The 21,278-nt window shown below is 44.0% G+C and overlaps 1 protein-coding gene across 3 annotated transcripts in view; it reads left to right on the top strand.

Annotated features, from left to right (window-relative positions):
• POLQ (DNA polymerase theta) overlaps positions 1-18,605 on the top strand; it is a 54,565-nt gene extending 35,960 nt beyond the window's left edge. For 2 of the 3 annotated variants that reach the window (XM_061454229.1, XM_061454230.1), the window contains 11 exons: positions 1,191-1,384; positions 2,995-3,132; positions 4,511-4,685; positions 5,152-5,287; positions 7,371-7,489; positions 8,114-8,298; positions 8,651-8,762; positions 10,107-10,231; positions 11,725-11,878; positions 14,361-14,476; positions 18,271-18,605. In XM_061454229.1, the coding sequence (XP_061310213.1) occupies positions 1,191-1,384; positions 2,995-3,132; positions 4,511-4,685; positions 5,152-5,287; positions 7,371-7,489; positions 8,114-8,298; positions 8,651-8,762; positions 10,107-10,231; positions 11,725-11,878; positions 14,361-14,476; positions 18,271-18,384 (1,568 nt within the window). In that variant the 3' untranslated portion in view covers positions 18,385-18,605. Of the gene's footprint in view, positions 1-1,190; positions 1,385-2,994; positions 3,133-4,083; positions 4,468-4,510; positions 4,686-5,151; positions 5,288-7,370; positions 7,490-8,113; positions 8,299-8,650; positions 8,763-10,106; positions 10,232-11,724; positions 11,879-14,360; positions 14,477-18,270 lie in introns of those variants that run through there. The other variant, XM_061454231.1, reaches the window with a different exon arrangement.
• Positions 18,606-21,278: the final 2,673 nt, after the last annotated feature.

The raw sequence follows: 21,278 nt of genomic DNA on the forward strand, positions 1-21,278 counted from the left end.
CACCAGTTCCATTGGTTAAAGCAGTTGCAGAGTCTTACTCTAAGTCTCTGAATTAAGCTGATCTCTATGTCCCAGGTTAGTCCTCTGGCCATTCTGAGGGGACTTGTGGGTCTGTCTATGGTTTCTCATGAAAATTTTCTAAACTTTTTGCATTTCCTTGTCACAAACAATTCCTAAAATCCTCAGATGTTTTCTGAAGGAGTTTCTTGCTTCTTGCCTGCCCACATAGCATTGTTTGCCGTGTAGGTGTTGCATCCATGGAGCTTCTGATTCCTATAGTGAACGATCCAGTGTGTTTACACTAAGATTTGCTGAGTGCTTGTCTCTGTTTAAAAACAAGCAAAAGGAACTCCCAAAAGCACATAACTACTGGTGGGCTTTGTGATTGTTGCCCCTAAGTTATATCCAAAGCCTAAGATGAGGGTCCAGTCTTACTGAAGCCTTGCAAGTTTACCACATCATTTCTGATGATGACAATTAAACCTTAGAACATTTTTAAAAGATGTGGGTGGTGGAATGAATCATAGATCATAGAATAGTCAGGGTTGGAAAGGACCTCAAGATCATCCAGTTCCAACCCCCTGCCATGGGAAGGGACTCCACACACTAGACCATGTCACCTAAGGCTCCGTCCAGCCTGGTCTTGAACACTGCCAGTGATTTACCACTTCTTTGGGCAACCTGTGCCAGTGCCTCACCTCCCTCACAGTAAAGAACTTCTTCCTTATATCCAACCTGAACTTCCACTGTTTCAGTTTGAACCCATCACCCCTTGTCCTATCTCTGCAGTCCCTGATGAAGAGTCCTTCTTCAGCTTCCTTGTAGGCCCCCTTCAGATACTGGAAGCTGCTCTGAGGTGCATCAAGTTGGAAAGCTTTAAATTAAGCATGTCTATGGTTTACAAGATGTTGATAGTACAAAGAGATGTGTATTTCTTAGGGGAAAAAAAAAAGGCTGTTATTCCCATAAATATTTTTGTGCTACAAAGTTCTGGAATACTTATTATGAAATATTTATTACTATGAAATAGTTCAGAAACAAAAGTATTTAAATCTGTATTGAAAGATTTCAGTGTGTCAGGACATTCAGGATGTAAAAACCTGAGGATTCCCCAGTTCTGGGGTTTTTTACTGCAGTTGATCTGGTTTTGTGGTTATAAAAGCTTTTCTTGGCATTTTTACTTACTACAGATGTATTTTCTAAAGTGGAGATGCCCTCCCATTACTGCTTGGCTCTGCTGGAGCTGAATGGCATCGGCTTTAGCACAACGGCATATGAAACCCAGAAACAAGTCATGCAAGCTAAACTGAGTGAGCTTGAGACCGAGGCGTATCAGCTGGCAGGCCACAGCTTCTCCTTGACCAGCCCTGATGACATTGCAGAGGTATGTAGGGGTTAGGGCAGGAGAGGGAGAACTTTTGCCCCCAAGAGGGTCAGAAAAAAGCGTTCTTGAGGGGACTGCATATGGGGAAAAGACAAAATGCAAACTGAGTGCTGCTCAGAGCTGATTTGTCTGTACGCTCATGATGAGCTTGCAAGATGCTCTGTGTCTCCTGCTTGGTACTGATCATTCTGACGTGGAAGTAAGCATGTTGGAAATAAAAACCGAGTGGAAATAAGCATGTTAGAGAGGACCTTGGCTTCTCATAGTGCTTCTCCGATGATCTGACAGTTAAATGCCTTCTGGAATATTTTTGGTGAATGGTGCGGGACTAGAGAAGCTTTTTTTGCAATACCAGTGCTCTCCACATGAGATGTGATGTCATGTAGTTCGAGTCTGAGAATGGTACTGAATAAGCTGCGTATTACCCTGGTCCCTACACAGGCATGAAAGAGGAGGAAAGACTGCTTTAACTGAATCAAGTACTGTTTGATTTTAAGAACTGGTATAGAACTGGTTTCTTTTAAAGCCTAACAAAGTTTTCTGTGTAAATTAGCAAGGCATTTATTCCTGAAGGACTTTAATATATACTTATTAATGTACGTTGCATGGAACCGTAGGAATAGATTCTAATCGCTGTGCATGCTTTTCCTCCCATTTCTTTCTTGTCTGTATACTAATTGCTTGCTGAGGGACTATACTTCATATGGAAGTAGTCAAAATGTGCAAGCAGCCACCACTAAAAGAAGTTCTACGGAAATAATTCTCCCTTTTTGCAAATGCAGTTTTGCTGGGTGACAGGAGTGCGAGTTGGAACTGCTGCGATAACGCTTGGCTCCAATTTCACTCCTCCTCATGGGGAAGGGAAAGGAAAGTTTTCTCAGATGTGCTGTTCTCTGAACTACAGAAGCTTGTTTCCCATGCGGAACCATGTAAAGTATCTTGTGTAGGTTAGTAGAGCTTTACCCTTCTAATTTTGTGTCAGTACAAGTTTCGTGCTCTATAAATGAGGAAGATAAAACCTTTCTGCCGCTTCTATTCCTTTCTGCCAGCTGTGAAATGCAGCACAATAGCTGCTAAATAGTGTGTAATGCTACGTAAATGCAAAACGAAGACCCATGTTCTGTCTGTCACTAAGTGAGCAGATACTTCATTTTCCAGTTCTTGGCAGTGTTTTAGGAAAATTAATATTCCGGCTATTCTATATTTATGCCCACCTCCTCCTGTGCCATTCCCGTGGCTCTGAAGCCTGCTCCCTACTAACACCTCTTTTTTTCACCAATGTTCTTCCCACTTTCAGTCATCTTACATCACATTTGATTACAGCTGCCTGTCAGCAGTAACCTTACTTCTTGGATGGAGGTAATTACCTTTTCTGAAAGCATACCTCAAAGCGTTCAGAAAATGAGAGTTTTAGATTCCATTTTGTAGTTAATTAAAATGAGAAGGAATGGTGGTGAAGGCAGAGATCCTTCATTAGCTTTTTAATTACCTGAAGAGTTCATCCTGTCCTGTGGTTGGAACAAGTGTTTGTCGTTTCAATGCTTGGTTGGTTTTTGTGTTCTCCTGCGTGTTGCATGCAGAAACTGAAAGGAAATGCTGACATTTTCCAGGTTTTGTTCCTGGAGCTGAAGTTGCCACAGAATGGAGATGTGAAGGTTCAAGGGAACAAGAAAACTCTGGGTTACACCAGAAGAACAACTGCTAAGGGAAACAGGCTTAGGTTAAGCAAGCAGTTGAGTACAACCAAGGTACAGTAAAGCTGGGTTCCGGTCTGTACAAATAACTCCCTCTTGCTTCACACATTTGCTGCTTGGATCTGTCAGAGTTGGGTATGCTGACTTAAATGAAAATACATTTTACTTGCCTTTTGCTTCTCCAGTTACCACTGGAAATTCAAATTGGATTCTACCTTCTCTGCTAGCAGCCATTAGCTCCTCCTACTCTCCTAAAGCCTTAGTGTAGTGAGGACATGACTATAAATAGCAGGCATCAATAAGAATGAATCGGGCAGAATTTGATTTCCCAAACCACATGTAAGACCAAAATAGCACAATAATTTTGTAAAGCCAATAGGAGAAGAATTTTTCAACATCAGCTTGAAAGGTACTTAAATACCATGGTGATAAATCCAGTATTTTGACTGCCTGGTACAACCATATCTGTATCTTGTGCTTTAGAGATGGCTGATCTGATGTGCTTCGAAATGGCTGATCTGATGGCTTAACAAATTTAGTATATCAAAAGCTTGTATATATGTGAAGGCTCTTGACATACTTGCTAGTTGATAAATATTGTGGAGTTGCATTAATACCAATTGCTGCGAGCTAATGAGTTCTCTTGCCAGACAAGTGATATTAGCAGATATATGTGCTCCCTGTTTTCAGGACTCATTAATCTGTGTTGTTTTCTTAGTTTCCCCTTGTTCAGTGTAGTCAGTGCTTGGAAGACAAGTATTGATTTCTGAAACTCAAGTGGCAGTGATGAAGTGAGTGCAGTGGTGGTGGCAGAGCAGACAGCAAGAAGCAAAGTGAGGATTTCCTTCTTTGGTGATATGGAGGGGTGAGCTGCCTGCTGCACACAAAAACAGCGTTATTTTAAGGTGTTGGTGTGCCACTGCCTTTTGAAATTCTCATTAGTCCCTTTGTGTTCTGATCGAACTGAAAGGATTTGATTGCTAGTGATCAGCTTTGTCTTTCAAGGAGCATGGTCAAGGGCTTCATTTTATATGTTCCTGGTGTACGGATAGGAGAGAGCAGGGAGAAAAATACAGAAGAAGCTGGAGGAGAAGCATTAACGCTGGACAAGAGGAGACAATGTAGGGGACCTATGGCAAGTGATGCTTTATTTGATCATTTCACATGATTTATTGGTTGGTGCAGACTCAAAGGGGTGATGAGGATGCAAAAGTCCGAAGGGAAGTGACTGTGTAAACAACCTGCAGCTGTGTCTCATGGTGCTTTGATTGCCCAGGTGTAGGTGGCATAACTGCAGGGGATATCCATCTCATTTTAAGGTAGTGACACTCGAAGCTCACGGTGGGTGAAGGAGTCACTTTTTCCTGCAGAACCTTTCTAAACCAAGCTTTAAAGGCAGTTGATAATAGTTGTGCCCTTTTCTCCCCACAAGGATGTCTTGGAGAAATTAAAGAAACTTCACCCATTGCCAGGGCTGATACTGGAATGGAGGAGGATCAACAATGCCATTACTAAAGTGGTGTTCCCACTACAGAGGGAAAAGCGATTGAATTCTGCATTAGGAATGGAAAGAATATATCCAGTGTCACAGACTCACACAGCTACAGGTAAAGAAAAGTGTGCATAATCCTTACTTCTTAATGATTTTTCTTTTGGGGGGGGGGGGCAGCTTTCCAATGGGAAAAGATGGAAACTCAAGCCTGCTCTACTTAAACCAAATGAAAATACTGAAATAGTATTTGACGTGAATTTGAAAGCGTAGGTGTGTTAAAATAGCTTTTGTGTTCACTGAGCAGGATTATTAATTTCTTGCCTATATTAGCATGTTAATCTCTGACCCCAGAAGATCTTCTGGATTTGGGAGTTTCTTATCAGTGCTACAGAAATGCTGCAGGGGAACCATCTCAAGCCCATTCAATCCACATTGTTTTGCCTTCAGTTTTCTCAGCGGTCATGTCCTGTCCTGCCCTCCTGCCCCTTGGTTTTTGGAGCTGCAGATGTGTGTTCAGCTGTGTTAAGTTAGAGAGACTCCTTTTGGACCCTTACTTAGTTCTGCCTTGTCTTCTTTCTCAGGTCGAATAACCTTCACAGAGCCAAATATCCAGAATGTGCCAAGAGATTTTGAGATTGAAATGCCAACTGTGGTTGAAGAAAGCCCACCTTCCCGAACCCATGGGAATGTTAATTCCTGTGCTGTTTCTGGGGCCAGGTAGGAGGATCTTGGCAAAGCTTCTGCCTGCTCTTCTGATCTTACTGTGATTGTCAAATTCCTCTGTTGTGATTTCACCTGTGGCTGCTGTCGTGTCAGTTTTGACTTGTTCCTCAGTGTTTCTCTTACAGGTTCAGAGGAATAAATACCTAAAACTCAGTGATACATGGAATACCTAATAATGCTAACAGCATGTGGCACCATGCAGCCACTTGCTTTTTGAAGTCCTTCATGTAATCCTACAGTGAAATTAGCATTATGCTTCCAATAGTTGGGTGGAAACCTGAGTCCGAAAAGGAACTAAACTGACGTTAGGGTCTGTTTTGACTTTCTTAAGAGCTAATCTGAAAGAGGATAGGATATTGTGGAAGGAGCAGAAGAAAATTTCTCTCTTTTATGTTGTGCAGCCCCCTGTGTAAGGGAGCATTGGTAAATCTATTTTTCATTCTTTGTTAATAATTTGATTTGTATTAATGATCCTGCAAAAGCTATCAGGTTAGCAGAAAGAGATACCTAAATCTGGTGTCTGTTAACCAAACACCCTGGTTTGACAGCATTACATGCCAGTGCCTAAACAGTTGTGAGGAAAGAATTTCTGATGAAATATCAAGGTGGATCTTTTAGCAGCTAGATTATGAGCTTTGGGGCTTCAGACTTGGTAGTGGTTTTCTGTCCTTTCAGTTTCTCTTTCTGTTCAAGTTTTTGTCCCACGTCTCACCTGAGTGACTTCCTATCTTTTTTCCCATAGCAAGATAGGAGAAATGTGAAAAGCTTTTGGCTCTTCTTTCTTTTCCTACCTCTACATGTTTAACATCCTCATGCCTTGAGTAGATCATGGGAAGAGAACTCAGGAGTAGCAGGACCTTGTCCATCTCTCTTCAGAAGAACCAGCCTAGCCATGGTGGCAGAAATGTTGCTCTAGCAGTGCTAAGGCTTGCAGCAGCTTTGCAGGATGGTTGGGGGGTAAGGTGGATTCTGAAGAGCAGCACACCATCAAAAGCATGGAGTGCTTGCTGAACATTGAGAGAGGTCTTTTTCTCGGACTGACTCTTGGGACTACATTCCTTAATTAAGCAGCCACAGTGTTAGGGAAAAGGGCAGTTGTAAAGGCACAGAAAGGACTTCTGGCACAAAAGAAGCTGCCATACAGCCCAAGTCTGATAGGCCTTCCGAACTTCGGTCCAAACTGTCTTTTATCTTACTATTATTACTCTTTCCTCTTGTAAGAAGCTTCTGACCAGAGGAGTGTGGCTAAATTAAATCATGGTAATTTAACTAAATTGGGAGCCTATGCTGGACACTATGGTTCTCTACAGTTCCCACACGTTGTCCCTGACCTTTATTTCTTGTGATAATTTATTCCTCTGATCTTTGTGCTATCTTTCATCAACTTGATCCCCACTGTCCCTGGAATGACGAGGTACAAGAAGAAAAGTGAGTGCACAAGGGGAGGCACAATGCCTTTTTCTGTGCTTTGCTGAAACCAGTCTTGTTCTCGGAGATACCTTTTTTTTTCCCTCCTGCTAAAGAAAATCAAGTTGCTTCGGGGCAACTTTTTACTCAGTCTGTAGAGAGGAAATGTGCAGAGTTTGGTGAGCATATCTTCTGCAACTTCTGCTCTGCTTTTACAGGCTTACTGGTGTGTGTTTGTACATGCATGTGAACAGTCATGAGGTTGATGTCGGGGAGGAATCTTTCTGTCTCTGCTAGGTATGTGAGAATGATGTTGAGGGAAGACTTGGCACTCGAGGTGGGGTGTTGAATTTTTAGGATTAGGCACTCATCGAAGGTCTGGGGCCTTTCATCTTACCTGTTTTGAAGTGGAATTATCAAATTTCTGGACCAAGCCCTGATAGTGCAAGAAAGATTTATCCCTAAATCTGTTCGGAGTCAGTAAATCTCTTCAGGTGTACATGTGGTCTCCATCCAGTTCTGCCATGGTCATATATAGGTAGGGATTGTCCACAAGAGTGGAATAGAGGCTACTGTCGCACTTGTTTTCACCGATTCTTTGTAACAAAAACGATTATGCATCTTGACATGTTTTAGAAATTGGTGAAGAAGTCATTCTTTGTCTCCACAGATACAGAAAGCGTTCCAGTATTGCACCTAATGGCCTGAAGGTTCAAGCTGAAGACAGATCCAAAGAAAGAGGAATACCATTTTCTGTTAGCATGAGGCATGCTTTTGTTCCCTTCCCAGGTACTGCCCAGATTCTGCTCTGTAATTGTTAAGGATATGGGTAATGAAATATCCTAGGCCTAATGAAGAGTTAAGAATTGATGACAGTATATATCTAATTGAACAGCCTGCTTGGAAAACTAATGCAGTAGTTAGCATGCCCTCAAACTTTTTCACAAGACTGTAAAGGATAGAGTTTCAGTTGGGGAAGGTATTCAAATGTTCACACCTTCATTTCCTCTTTAAGAATACCTGGGTTTAAAGAGAGAGCTTAGATAGATCTTAATACACAACCTGAGTCCTTCCTGTCCAAACGTCAGTTCTCACGTTGCCTGCCCTGCCTCAGCACAAGTCTGCTGGTCTGATCCCTGTGCCGGTCATTCCGACGAGGTGCTACACTTTTACACAGACACCTGGATGGATACTTGTCTATGTGGTTTTGATGGATTCTAGATGGAAGGGCTAGATTGAAAGCAGGCATACCTGGGCATTGGGAAAACAAGCAAAACTTTGATAGACACGGCTGCGGAAAACTTTCAGAGCAGAAGGCACAAGGATAACTTCAGTCTTGCTTGCTGGTATTATGTTGGTTGGAATGGTGTTGAGTAATTTATATAATAATTTCTGCTAACTTCTTGCCTTCAGGTGGCTTAATCTTGGCTGCTGATTACTCTCAGCTTGAACTGAGGATCCTTGCTCATTTGTCTTGCGACTGTCGACTCATTCAAGCCTTGAACAGTGGTACTGATGTCTTTAAGAGTATTGCAGCAGAATGGAAAATGATTGATCCTGAAGCTGTTGGAGACAGGACAAGGCAACAAGCAAAACAGGTAAATTTTAGGAATAAAAATCAACAGCAGCTTTCTTACCAGGAAGGTTCAGTGTTCAAAACATCAGGAACTAACTATAGAATGGCTTTCATTTTGAGTTCAGCCCTGACTGGTCAGTAATTGCTTTGTATGTACCCCCACTCTTGGTACGTTTCAACTGGAACTGTCTGGGTTTTGGGGAATGAAGGTGGAAAAAACCAGTGTGAATGGCTTTCATTCAGAGGTAGTGTCTCTTCTTGAGTGCTTGCCCTTGTTCCCAATCGCTTGTCCATTGAATCACATTTTGATTTGGCTTTGCTTTCTCCGCATGACTCGCCATATGGTTATGGTTCTTCACACCATCCTCTGGCAGATTTGCTATGGAATCATCTATGGAATAGGAGCAAAATCTTTAGGCGAGCAGATGGGGATTGATGAAAATGAAGCTGCCAGTTACATTGAATCCTTCAAGTCGAGATATACAGGTTTGGATACGGCTGGTTGGGCGCTGTGTGGTGATGGTGCTGGTTGTTTTTAATCCCTTCTTTCCATGTCTCTTCAAATCCTAAATTTGTCTCAGCCCTCTACTATTTATGTCTCGTTTGAAAAAGTCTAGTGCATGAACACAGAGTTTGTTACTCTGTAGTGTTTTACTCTAAACTCCGGTTTGAATCATTTTTAGGACCTTGTCCCTTTCTCCCTCCTTATATTCATTATTTTGTTGGGGATTTTTTTAATTCATTAATAAGCTCTGGGGATTCCTTTTAAAGCTCTCAACTTTCTGAATAAGGAACCCTTTTCCTTACTAAAACACACAGCTTCAAAGGATATGCAGTACAGCTTTAGACCACACTTCTTTCTAAAGATGACCATTTCTCTCTACTCTTCTTGTCTTTTGCTTTATTTCTTTAGGAGATGGATGCTGAGAAACGGGGTCCTATTAAGAATCTGCTTAGTCCCCAGTAATTTCTAGGTAGTCTGGCCTTCCTGACCATTAGAAATGACTTCCTGCTTCTTTCCTCTCTGTACATGTACATACACACAAACTGCAACCTACCTTATATTTTAACTCCACTTCTTACGAATTTTCACCTCTGTGTATTGCCAGGCTGACACACTGAATTTTATACTTAACGAAGTGACTAATGGCCATGCTGACCATGACATAGTCTTGGCCTTGAATAGCTCCTGTTACATTTTATGTTCTGTAAACCTTGGAAAGAAATTGCCTAAAGTTAACTTTTTGCACTTCAGCGCAGTTGTTACCTGAACTTGCAGCGAAAAGGGCTCTTCCTATCTCGTCTTTCTTTCACATAAGTTTCTTTTTAATGCTCTTGGTGGATTCACTCCTTCCCTTGCAAAGTGCAGGTGGATGAGTTTCTTTCATCCTAGAATCTGAAGTGACACAGCCTGAAGTCAGGCAGCCTGAGGCATCAAGGACTTAGACTTCTGCTTTCAACTTACCCCCTTCCTACTACTTGTCTCTCTAGTGCTGGTTTAGGTCCTGACCTCTCAATTATCAGTAATGCACGTATTACTCTGTGCCTGGGCACTGTGCAGCATGGACTTCCTGTGTCCTTGTGCACAGCCGGATATCCCGACACTACACACTCTCTTCTACCTCAAAAGCCTTACTTAGGTTTCCCAGCAGAGCTGCAGATAGGCTAAAGGAGTGATCGTGTGCCCTTGTCCCTTGACATGGTCTAGGAAATGCAAAGAATTACCTTGGTGCTGTTTGAGCATCCCAGACTCCTTTCAGTGACCCCAGTGAGAAGTCCACAAGGAACATCAGCTGTGTTAGGGAAAACTTTTTCTCTTTCCTTTCACAGGGATTCAGAAATTCTTGAGGGAGACAGTGAGGAACTGCAGAAGAGATGGATTTGTGCAGACCATCCTGGGAAGACGGAGATACCTGCCAGCTATCAAAGATCCAAACCCCTACAGTAAAGCTCATGTATGTTGAGTGCAGTACAGGTTCTAGTTATTTATTAACTTTTTAAAGTATTGGATTTCTTTGCACATCTAGCTGTGGTTTTACAGGGTCTGTGAGCCATCTGGGTCATGACCTTCCACTTTTCACTTAGTTCATTGTTTCCTTGGTTGTGCTTTGAATAACAGAGCTTTTGTCATGGTCTGCTTGACGCAAGTCTGCTATGACTGGGTGTACAGCTGTCATCATGTGCTAAGCTCACTTCAAAACTCCCACGTTAGAACTGGAGTGAGTAATTTAGTGGAATAAGTGGACATGATTTTAAGAAGCCTCCACGCAGTGATGTGCTTTAACTCTTCAGGTAGTGCTCTTCAGTGGGAGCACTGAGTTGCTCCCACTCATCAGGCTTTGAATATTATATGCTGTCAGCACCTGAACAAGAAAGGGCATTTAAGTGCTATAATTTTTAGTATTTGTTCCTTATTTCCCCTCAAAGAAAACCCAAGCCTGTTAGATAAATAATTACTTAATATAAGCCTTTGTGTTGGCATTAATTTTTTCCAAGGTCATTTTGGACACACTTGTCTAACTCTACTTCAGTAAGTGTGAATTGACACACTGGGGTAATGCTGGCACATTTCTGTGGGGAGGAAGCATTATACTTCTCAGTAGGAAGCTGGATTAGGTTGTGTGGAATTGAAGACTTGAGTGGAAGGGAGAGGAATTGGGGGAGTTTATTGTACTCCAAGTGGTTGAAAGGGAAACAAGGAGACTTTCAAAAGACCTTTGAGATAATGTGACTGTTTAATCTGAAGGATACTTCAGCATGAAGCTTTGTAGATGCCCCTTCTGTTCAACTTTGATTTGTTCTTTAAAATCCTATTGAAGACCAGTTAATGAATTATCTTCACTTTCATGTCAGCTTCCTTGTAACTTTTTGCATGCATTTTGGCTCTAATCAAAGAGAGAGGAACCTTTGAATGTAGTTTTCTTATCTGACAGTTTGCTTGCGTGGGAGGAAATGCCACTGTGTCACAGTGTGGTCTGGTGTGGTTTTGCACAGCTGTAATGCTCTGGCAGTCAGGATTCAGTGCAGCAGACCAGGTTATTATAATGTTCATGAAGTCCAGCTTCTTACCTTTGGTTTCTGATGGTTTTGAAGATAGGCAGAATGGTACTTGGATGAACTGAGAGGTTTTTCTGCTCCTGAAGAAACTATTGCCATGTGTATATACTTCTCCATCTTGTAGCTTGTGACTCTTGCAGGTTATTACCCTTGATATTAATTCATTTTAAATTAGTGGGAATCCTGCTTCTGTCAGTCACCTGGAGAAATCTTCTGTCTGAAGCTAGTCTATAGCATCTCTTTCTTTCAGGCAAATGAAACAAACTCTATGTGAAGGGTTTCCTGTGCCTGTATTTAGCCATGTATTCATTAGTTTTAATGATGTCCAAGTGGCATGCAGGATTTGACTTATTTTTGAGGGTGACTTTTGAGAACATCTCTCTCTGTTTAGGCAGAGCGACAGGCTGTGAACACAACTGTTCAGGGATCTGCTGCTGACATTGTCAAAACAGCCACTGTGAACATTCAGAGGTGCCTGGAAGCTTTCTCCTCTGTGATCAAGTCCCATGGACATCTGGAGAGCTTCCTCCAGAGAGATCAGACTGGTAAGCTTGCCTCTTTCTTGCACACTAGGGCAAAACCTTCAGCAAATTGCCTGCAAAACCAAAAAAGCTAGGGCTTTTGGGCTAGGGGTGGATGACAGAATCATAGAATGATTTGGGTTGGAAAGGACCTCATGATCATCCGTTCCAACCCCCTGCCGTGGCAGGGACACCTCACACTAGACCAGGTTTCTCAAAGCCCCTTCCAACCTGGCTTTGAACACTGCCAGGGATGGGACATCCACAGATTCCTTGGGCAGCCTGTTCCAGTGCCTCACCACCCTCACAGTGAAGAGCTTCTGCCCTGTTTCTACCCTGAATTTCCCCTGTTATAGCATAAACCCATCACTCCTTGTCCTATGTCTACAGTCCCTGATGAAGAGTCCCTCTCCAGCATCCTTGTAGACTCCCTTCAGATACTGGAAGGCTGCTTTGAGGTCTCCACGCAGCCTTCTCTTCTCCAGGCTGAACAGCCCCAACTTTCACAGCCTGTCTTTGTATGGGAGGTGCTCCAGTTGCTGGTCATCCTCGTGGCCTCCTCTGGACTTGTTCCAACAGCTCCATGTCCTTCTTATGTTGAGGACACCAGAACTGTACACAATACTCCAGGTGGGGTCACAGGGGAATGAAATCTCATTGCTAACGTTGTTGTGCTTTTAGAAAACCAAGGATGGCTCATTTCATTTCGTGTAAAGTGGTGGCTTTTAGCTTGAAAAGACTATTGACATAGCGTCAATTAGAAATTATTGTACTAATAAGAGGAAAAGTATATTTGCTGCAGTATTAACCGTGCATTTCTATGTACATGGAACAGAAGCCTATCTAGTTTATCAAAGCAAAAGGAAATTTTCTTGTTACATGAAAATATCTTCCATGTAAATGAAAAGGCCTGATCTAAATGAAGCCAACAAACAAACTGCGAACTATGACACTTGAGGGAAATACGTAGGGAGAACGTCTGCTCAACACACAAACTAAAGCCAATGCTGTGATCAGATCAGAACCCCCAGCTGTCTCAAAGCAGATCTTCCAAAGGCTGGCAGTGGGAGTTCGTATGTGAGATGGACCATGATGCCACCCCAGAATTGTTCAAAAGCAGGAAGGTGAAACTGAGCACGTGTTCTGCCTTCAGAGGCAGTGTAAAGATAGAATGGAACAACTTCGGGTTCCAAAATACAGTTTTTTGTTAAAATCAAGTCTGGAAGTTGATGTCCAGAGGCTCCAGAGCAGTATTCTGTAAGTACTTAGCAGCATAGATTTCTCCTGGGTGCAGACAGCAAAGCTATGCTGGGGTACTTATTCCCAGAGGAGTGCTACGAAGGTTTTCTTTTGAACATAAAACAGTGTTTTGTTCATCAGTCTTGTGTTTTTAGAAAGGCAGCTGAAGGGGTGCAGTGCTGTATTTCTGTGGTAGTTCTTGTGCTTCAGGTGAAACATGAAGCTGTCTTAATAGGAGTATTCAGTCCTAAGGAATTAATCAGGGAGTTTTTATTTTACAGACAAGATTCAGAGGTCTGCTATGGGTAGAAGGCACGTGCTTAGCAGAGCTTCCCATCCCTTCCAGGAGCAGCAGCTCCTGGCCTTTGGTCCGGTAGTTGTAGGAAGGGAAGGAGATGCTTTTGTGACAGTTTTTGCTCCTTTGACAATAGCTGGTTTCAAGAACGGGAAGAAATTCCCTAAGTTCTCTTTCAGCACATTCTAAATGCCTGTGCCATCAGAGAAGGACCCTGCATCATGTGGCTTCCTCAACATTGATGCTCCAGTGTGAGGCTTGCGCAAGGAACTGATGATGCTGTGAAACCCTCCCTGTAGTTGTGAACCGGAGTCCTCCTGGTAGCTAACCTGAGCCATAAATAACTTGAGGCTCCGTGTGTGAGGTTGTGTTTGTTTCTTTCTTTTGGAAAGCTTTCAGCAGGGAACAGTTTGTTCTGCTTTATTTTCATCAGGCAAATGACAAAACGGGTTATTCAGCTGCTTGTTTATTCAAAAACTGCTCTTTTCGCTTCCCTTGTTTTCATCAGGAGCAGTAGCTGCGGTTCCAGATAACTGCGTTTGGGAGGAGGCTTGCTGCCTTTTTAGACTAGCCAGTAAAATGGATTTGGAGGAAAAGCAGAACTGTCATTCACTGCCAGAGAGGATGTTGGGCACTAACTCCTGATTAAACTTGACAGGATTTTGTTTAAACTTTGCTTTTTCAACAGATGGTTTCAGGAGACGCAACTGTCTCCTGTTTCTGTTCTGATTCATAGCTTTGTAATGGAAGGCTGAAATGTTTGTATCTAAAATGCTTCTCATTAACATTTTTCCCTCAGTAGCTGTACAAATATTGATAGAACAGTAGTGCTTTGCGGCTTTATCTGTAGGCATGGGCTTTTGCATTTTAAAGTTCTTTTGCTCCACATTAGGAATGTGGAAGGTTTCTTTGATACAAGAAACATGCCTTTTCATAATGGTATCTAATGAACTGTGCTCTTCACCTTTGTAGGAAGGCTAGGGAGGAAGAGAAGCAGAGGGATGTTACAGCCCACCAGCGGAGCTTTCTTTATCCTCCAACTCCATGATGAGCTCCTCTATGAAGTTGCAGAGGACAATGTCATCCAGGTATGGCCATGCTTTCTCAGCTATCTATGATGTTTGAAACCAGCCTTCTAGGGGTTCAGCTGCTCTTCCCTGCATCTCCTCTTGCTGTGTGCTAGAAGGTCTGTGAAAACAAAGCTGAACTGGATGAAAAATTCTGTTTGTATTCTTGACCCCTTTGTTTTCAGGCTCAAGCCATCCCATTAGCTGAAGTTCTTCACTGCTTCTAACAGCAGCTCGTACAACTTCTCTGCAAGACTCCATGAGTCAAGTCGCTTAATATCGGTGACAGGAGTGGGGCGAAGTGCTTGCTTTGTTTGGAGGTATTTTTGCCTCCCTGTTCACACTTGGGTTTTCTGGTGCCCAACTCAGAACATGTGTTGTTAGAGCTCTGGTTTGTACTCTGTGTAGGGAAAGGAGAATGCTGTACGCCAGGTACTTGTTTCCTCATTCTCACCCTACCTGTCTTTCTGGTAGGAGAGTTTCGGTGCTGAGGAGCAGCATGGTAGATGTAAGGAACATGCTGTGTGGACTGTGGTTGGTATCTGTATGGCAGCGTTCAGTAGCAAGTGTATTAGCTGGATTTTGGCAGCTCAGTGTTTTTCCAAGTCAGCACAAAAGCAAGAAGGCTTCCATAGCTTGGGGATGTCTTTGCCCGCTTCTGTTCCGTGCATACACATCTGTAATGACAAAAGGCCATTTCCTCATGGCAAGCAGTGACTCCTGATCTGAGGGACCCTGCAGCAGCCCTGACTGGTTTGAGCACGTTTTTAGAACACATTTTATTAAGAACAAAAGGTTTAATGTTTTCCTGTTGCATCTCAGCTCCGGCTTCTGCTCATTTTGCCAGCTCCATTCATATGTCTGCTGCTTCAATCTGGGCAGGCTGGTTTAGAGATGAAAAAGCTTCTGTATTTCCTTCAGTCGAAAACTGAAATCCCCTGAGTATAGGCGTTTATGTCTTTAGATACTGACATCAAGTTATCACAGTGTCTCCAGAAGAACTGGGGCCAAGAGAGTGGATTTCCTTATTATTCATGGTATTACATTTTCTCAGTAACAATTTCAACTATCACCAGCTTTTCTAACTTCCTTCAGCTCTATTTCAGTCCATAGATGCTCTGGGCAGTCACTTAAACCAGCATATGTGCACAAAGCATGTTTCCTAGACTCGGATTTCCCTTTGGCATGCCAGATTTGCTTGGTTTTCAAGGATTCCTGTCTAGATAAGACAACGGGGTACTTCTTACCCCTTTGATTAAATGTTTTTAGGGCCAGAAAGGATCTTAAAGGTCTTTTCCAACCTAAGGGATTCTAGGATTCTGTGATTTTTTTGGTGGTAATATTGCTTGCTGTGCTTTCAGATGCGCCATTAGGATTATCCCATAGTAGAAAGGTCTAGGTTTGAAAGGATCTCTTGAAGTCTGTCCCTCTTAAGGCCCCTCAAAGTAGGGTCTGACTGAATTAGACCTTTTGATCTACAATACACATTTTAGTGAGCAAGGAGTGAGCATTTCTTGGTTTCTGTATTGCTGAGGAGGGCTTTGTTCACATCTTGCTGGCACTAAAACTTTATTCTACAGTAAATCATGTATTTCTTGGCTGCAACAGCAATTTTTACGCAGACAAGTTAGTCCGGTCACAGGCTTGATGCTGGCTCAAGCTTATTGCCAGCTGCTGAAGTGCATAGAAGAAAATAAAGTGATCTTTCCATGCATATGTGAGTTTGTGTTTTGATCAGGGTGCCCTTACAGATGGTCTGTAAGAGAAACAATGCTAGTGAGTGTTCTTGTTTCATTCTCACTCTCTCAGTGAGCTAGCTTGCCTCTGTCAGAAAGGCCACACTAGGGTAATACCTGTTTGTTCTTGTGCTGAAGGTGTGAAATGCCTTGGGCACCAGACCTTTTCCAGGCTGTACAGCATGTCAAGGTGAAGAGGATGAGCTTTCGGGCCGTATCACAAAACCAAGGTTGTAGCAGTATTGCCAAAGGTGGTAGAAGAGGCTTGACCTTCTATTTGTTGTCAACCCAGCAATGAGAAACCAGGTAGGGACATAAAGGCAGGGACTAAATTCGGATTCAAAGGCTAGATGCTTTTTAAACTGCTTGCTTATTCCCAGTGGCATTGCAGGGATGTTTTTAAGATGCCCATTTTAGCTGAGTGCTGAGAGCCCTGAAATGGTGCTGTTTGCTTCACATACAGGGAATTCAGAGTCCCGAGCCCCCCCAAGCTCAGGTTGTTGGTGCATGTCCTGTCTCGTTCCATTGGCTTCCCCAGGAGCCTCGTTCAGGTTGTCGTGGCTCCCTTGTTCTAGGTGCAGCAGCCCTTACGTGATATTTCTGCTAGTGGTAGTGCAGGAGCTGCAGCTGTTCTCAAGGAATCTCCCTGCATGTGGTTCGTGTTTCCTTTGTAATACTGATGCGTGGGTAGACTCCACAACTTGTTAAAGTTGTAAAGTAGGTATGCTTTTATTCAGCGCTGAGGCGCATGGGGGATCGCTCCTCCAAAGGCATGCGCACCCCAGCGTTATTCTCCTCTAGTTTTTCCTCTAAACTGGGCCCCAAACTTGAGCATGGCTGGAGTGGATTGAACAGAGTGGGGAACGGATCTGTGTGTCACACAAGCAGCTTTTTCTGTGTTGCATTTGCTTTTTTTCTCACAGCAGTGCCTTGCTTAAGCCTTATCTAGTTTTTAATCTTGGATAACCCTGTTTTTTTTCCTGCTCAGGCAGTTATTTTTCATCCTACTTTTGAACAGTAGATTATTTCTGTGCCAATTTTCTACCCTGCTTCTTTCTGCTCTGCACTTGTCTGTGCTGAATTACATCCTATTTATTTTAAAGCAATTTGCTAGGTCATCAAGATCAGTTTGAAATGTGGTACGTAAGGGCATTGGGTTTGGGAAGACAAATCTCCCCCTAGTTCTTAATGCTGTTGTAAACACTTGTGCTCTGATCTCTTCAAATCCCCTCCTCCATTCCCCAGTAAGAGCTGTGGAGGAATTTGACTGTGAATACCTGTGAGGGGATTATGAAGCTGTGTGGAAGGGTCAGAAAGGTGGAGTAGTTCCTGTGCTGACACAGCGGCTGGGCTGAAATGGCAATAGTTTCAAAGCCTTTTTCACTCTGCTGTGGAAAGGGTCCATGGGATGGGTGTGGATCAAAAGATGCATTCCAATAAGCAATCCGGGACAGGTTGGATTCCACATGGGTCCAGGGGGAATGGATTTACAGTCAGGAAAAAAAGAAATCAGGTCTTTTACAATCCAAAAAGTCTCAAGCAAACATACCTTCTGGTCCTGTGTGTACTGGGATGAGGGTTTTCTTAGGAATACTCTTGGAATACTTGGAACTCTTGGAATACTTAGGAATACTCTTGGAACTTTCTTAGGAATACTCAGCAAACAAATTAGTGAGGGGGAAGCTGGGTGGTATTTTAGCACCTGCACTGAATGTGATCTGCTTTCCTTGAGGTTTGTAGTCTGTGTTTCAGAGTGCCTTTTGTGCCGACACCTTGAGAAGGAACACCGTTCCCTGCCTCTGGTGCATTTGCTTTGTGCCTTGCTTTCAGTACATTTCTGAGTAGTCTTAGTGCAGAATTAGTCACAACTCTGTGCTGCATTAAATATCACTGGCTTCATACAGTTTCTCCATTCATAAACCCCCATCAGGATCAAAATGCTCAGTTACATTCCCGGTGGTGGCAAGCGAGTGTGAGTAAATGCATGAGGTGATTCCAGGGGTCCAGCCAGCCCAGCTACTGCGAGGCAAACAGAGCACTGTATGACATGTGCATCTGACATTCCGCGTCTCCTCCTAGGTCGCGCAGATTGTCAAGCAGGAGATGGAAAATGCCGTCAAGCTCTCGGTAAAGCTGAGTGTTAAAGTGAAAATTGGACCTAGCTGGGGAGACCTGCAGGACCTGGAGCTCTGAGGTGGAACTGGGTAGGTTTGTGCACCGTGGACTGGGCAGGGCCAGTGCCTGGGACGGACCGGTGTGCGGTGACATCCTCCTGTACCGGGTTCGTACACGTCGTCGCAAGCTGCCTCCTGAGACGTGTGGTTGAAGCTGGTAGGAGTTCACCGAGGCAAACTCTTCAAAGGCCAGGCAGCACCGTGGAGCATGGACAGAACTGTGAAACGATTGCTAAAAGCACAGGATTTCAATGAATTCTGTTAAAATGTGCTTGATCCTGCCTTTTAAACCAGAACCCCAATGCCTAATGAATTTATTACACATGAAGTGAGCTGGATTATTCTATTAAAAGATGATTTGGCAGTTCTTGTGTTGTAACTGTGTCTAGGGTAAAAAGAATGCAAAGTCTGTGTGCACTGAACGTTGGATTCTCCAGGCCTCTGCTGGGATTGTTTTGTACTGGATTCACTGATGATATTCAGGTGCCGACATGGCCTTCCAGCTGGCTGGGTTTCTCACTGAGCAGCTGTGCAGCAGTCACAGTGCGTGGAACCAGTGCTTGGTTGGCCTCCAACTTTGAGGAAAGCATTTTGGTGACTGATTGCCGTCATTCATCCTACTGCTACCTTCCAAACTGGCCTTGACAGGGATGCTCTTTGAACACCCTTATAGTGAACACAAAATCACCAGCAAAACCATTCCTTTTTAAAGAATGAAACACAATTGAGTGGCTAAAAACTTACTTAATGGCAATTGGTACTTTTGTGAGGAAAAATCCTATCTCAGTGTGGGCAGCTAAGGTGACAGCCCCGCTGGGGTTTGAGGTCTGGTGCCGTAGAGAGCCGTGGTGGGTGACCTGTGGCTCTTTACTCAGAGAGCTCCCTGGGGAAGCCTCCTACCTTGAGCTAACAAGTGCTCAGGTTTCCCCTGTGCTTTGCTTCAGCACCTTTGACTCCATCCCTGTGACCAGGCAGGAAGTTTTCCTGGGAGATAGGGCTGGTCAAGCTGAGCTTGGTGCCGAGTCTGACTGCTGGGGTCAAGTGCTTCAAAAGAGGGGGCAAGGAGGGAGCTTGCAGGGAATTCATCTGCTGCTATTCAGTGTTACTCTCCTCACTAACACCTGGTCTGGCTGAACCTCACGTCACATGGTTCTGTTTCCCTTTCACATGGTGGCAACGGTTATACAAGTCCAGCTGCTTTTGTTCATTTCATACAATGCCTGACCTTGAATCTTGTTATTCTCATCATGTAGCTCTTGTATGTTCCAAGAAAAGGAGGACAGGTGCCTCCCGTCAGCTTCTTGATACCTCTAATGAAATTATCCCATCTTTCTTCTGTGGTTCCTCCTCAACAGAAGCAATCTCCATCTTCCCATTCTTGTCTCCTGTGAGAAATTGCCAAGCCCCTCGTTACTGTTTCCTTTCTGAACCTCTGCCGGCTCCTTTTTCAGAAGTGTACTTTTGAAGTTGCCTTTTCCAGCCTGATCCGAGGGGATGCAGGCTTGGCTTTCAACAGCCTGAGAGCCTGCTTGAGCTTGTTCACTTCAAAGGCGGCGCTGTTGGTGCGGCCGTTGTCCCGACATCAGAAGTACCTGGCTCCGAGGCTTCAAGACCATGGTGAGTTTTAAAGGATCTTAATGGGGCCTGTGTATAAAAGGCCACATCCTGGACTCTGATCCACCACCTGCCCACTGTGCAGCAAAACAGACACGTGGTATCGAGCCAAAGCCCCAGGCGAGGATGCTGCGACTGTCCTCAGCCTTGAGAGACCTGGCCTGCTTTCCTGTTTCTTGTTTCACTGCACATTGGGATGTTTGGTTTCCCTCCTGCCTCCTCTGTGCTGTGGTTTTCTACCACATCTGTCACTGGATGGATGAGCTCTTTATGCACAGCACTTGGTTGATGGACAGTTCTTTCTTTGCTTAGCTTATTAAAGCTTTTGTTATTAACAGAGCTGAGCTCCGGCACCCTGGTGTCTGACCATTTGTGTGCTCTGCCTGTGATGCTGCTGGGTTGGACTCATTATCGGTTCACATGATTTCCTGTCCCTGGGTGTCATGCAGTGACACACCTGTGCTCTATTTCAGGCCTCACTGGAGCTGCTGGAATGTGCTTGTTCTTTGGCACATTACAGCGTGTTCCTCCCGCCTGTGGCATTTCAGAAGGATGTATTTCCCAACAAGGTCTCCAGACACGCTGATGCTCATCAATAAGGGATTGACACAGACCTGAAGTTATTTTGCTCACCAAACTCGATGAGTTCATTTTAATTAAGCACTAATTTGGAGCAAACGAGAAGATAAAAGGTAGCTGCTGCTCTGTGAACGAGGCAGCAGTGGCATTTGAGTCATGATATTAGAACTGGTTCTGAGCTGTTGCCTGACTGCTGCTATTTATGTACCTTAGTTCTGATTAGACTTTAACTATTAATGAGACTGATCAGGGCAAGCGGGGAGGGCTTGGGTCAGGAGAGCAGAACTGAGCACAAGAGAATACCTGTTGTTTTCTGAAGGTGGTAGGAGACTGGCTGCTCGAGCTTACCTTTGCCTGTGGGCTCCTCTTCCCCAGCCCTGGGTGGGCTGGGGCCTGTGTTTAGCTGGAGACTGGGCTTTGTTCTAGCTCAGGACCTGATAACCTGAGTGCAGGTTACTCTCCGTCTTCTTGCGGACAGGATGGGACGCATCGGGTTGCGTCTGTTCTGTTCCTCAGCTGGTTCGTGTGTTTCTCTCTTTGCAGCCTGCTCCAGCCTCCTGCTGGTTGGTGCTGCACAGCACACGCAGTTAACACGCGTGGTCCCGCAGCCCGAGAAGGCAACGGATGGATGCTGTGGAAGGGGCAGGAGTTCTGTTTGTGATGGCAGCCCTGCCACTTGGTGTGCACAGAACGGCTGCTGCAGCCCAGTCCCGCCTTGTG

This window comes from Pezoporus flaviventris, unplaced genomic scaffold (genome assembly GCF_033815535.1).
Source record: "Pezoporus flaviventris isolate CSIRO_AGI_PZ_B2104156 unplaced genomic scaffold, CSIRO_AGI_Pfla_v1 ptg000015l, whole genome shotgun sequence".
Taxonomy (NCBI): Eukaryota; Metazoa; Chordata; class Aves; order Psittaciformes; family Psittacidae; genus Pezoporus; species Pezoporus flaviventris.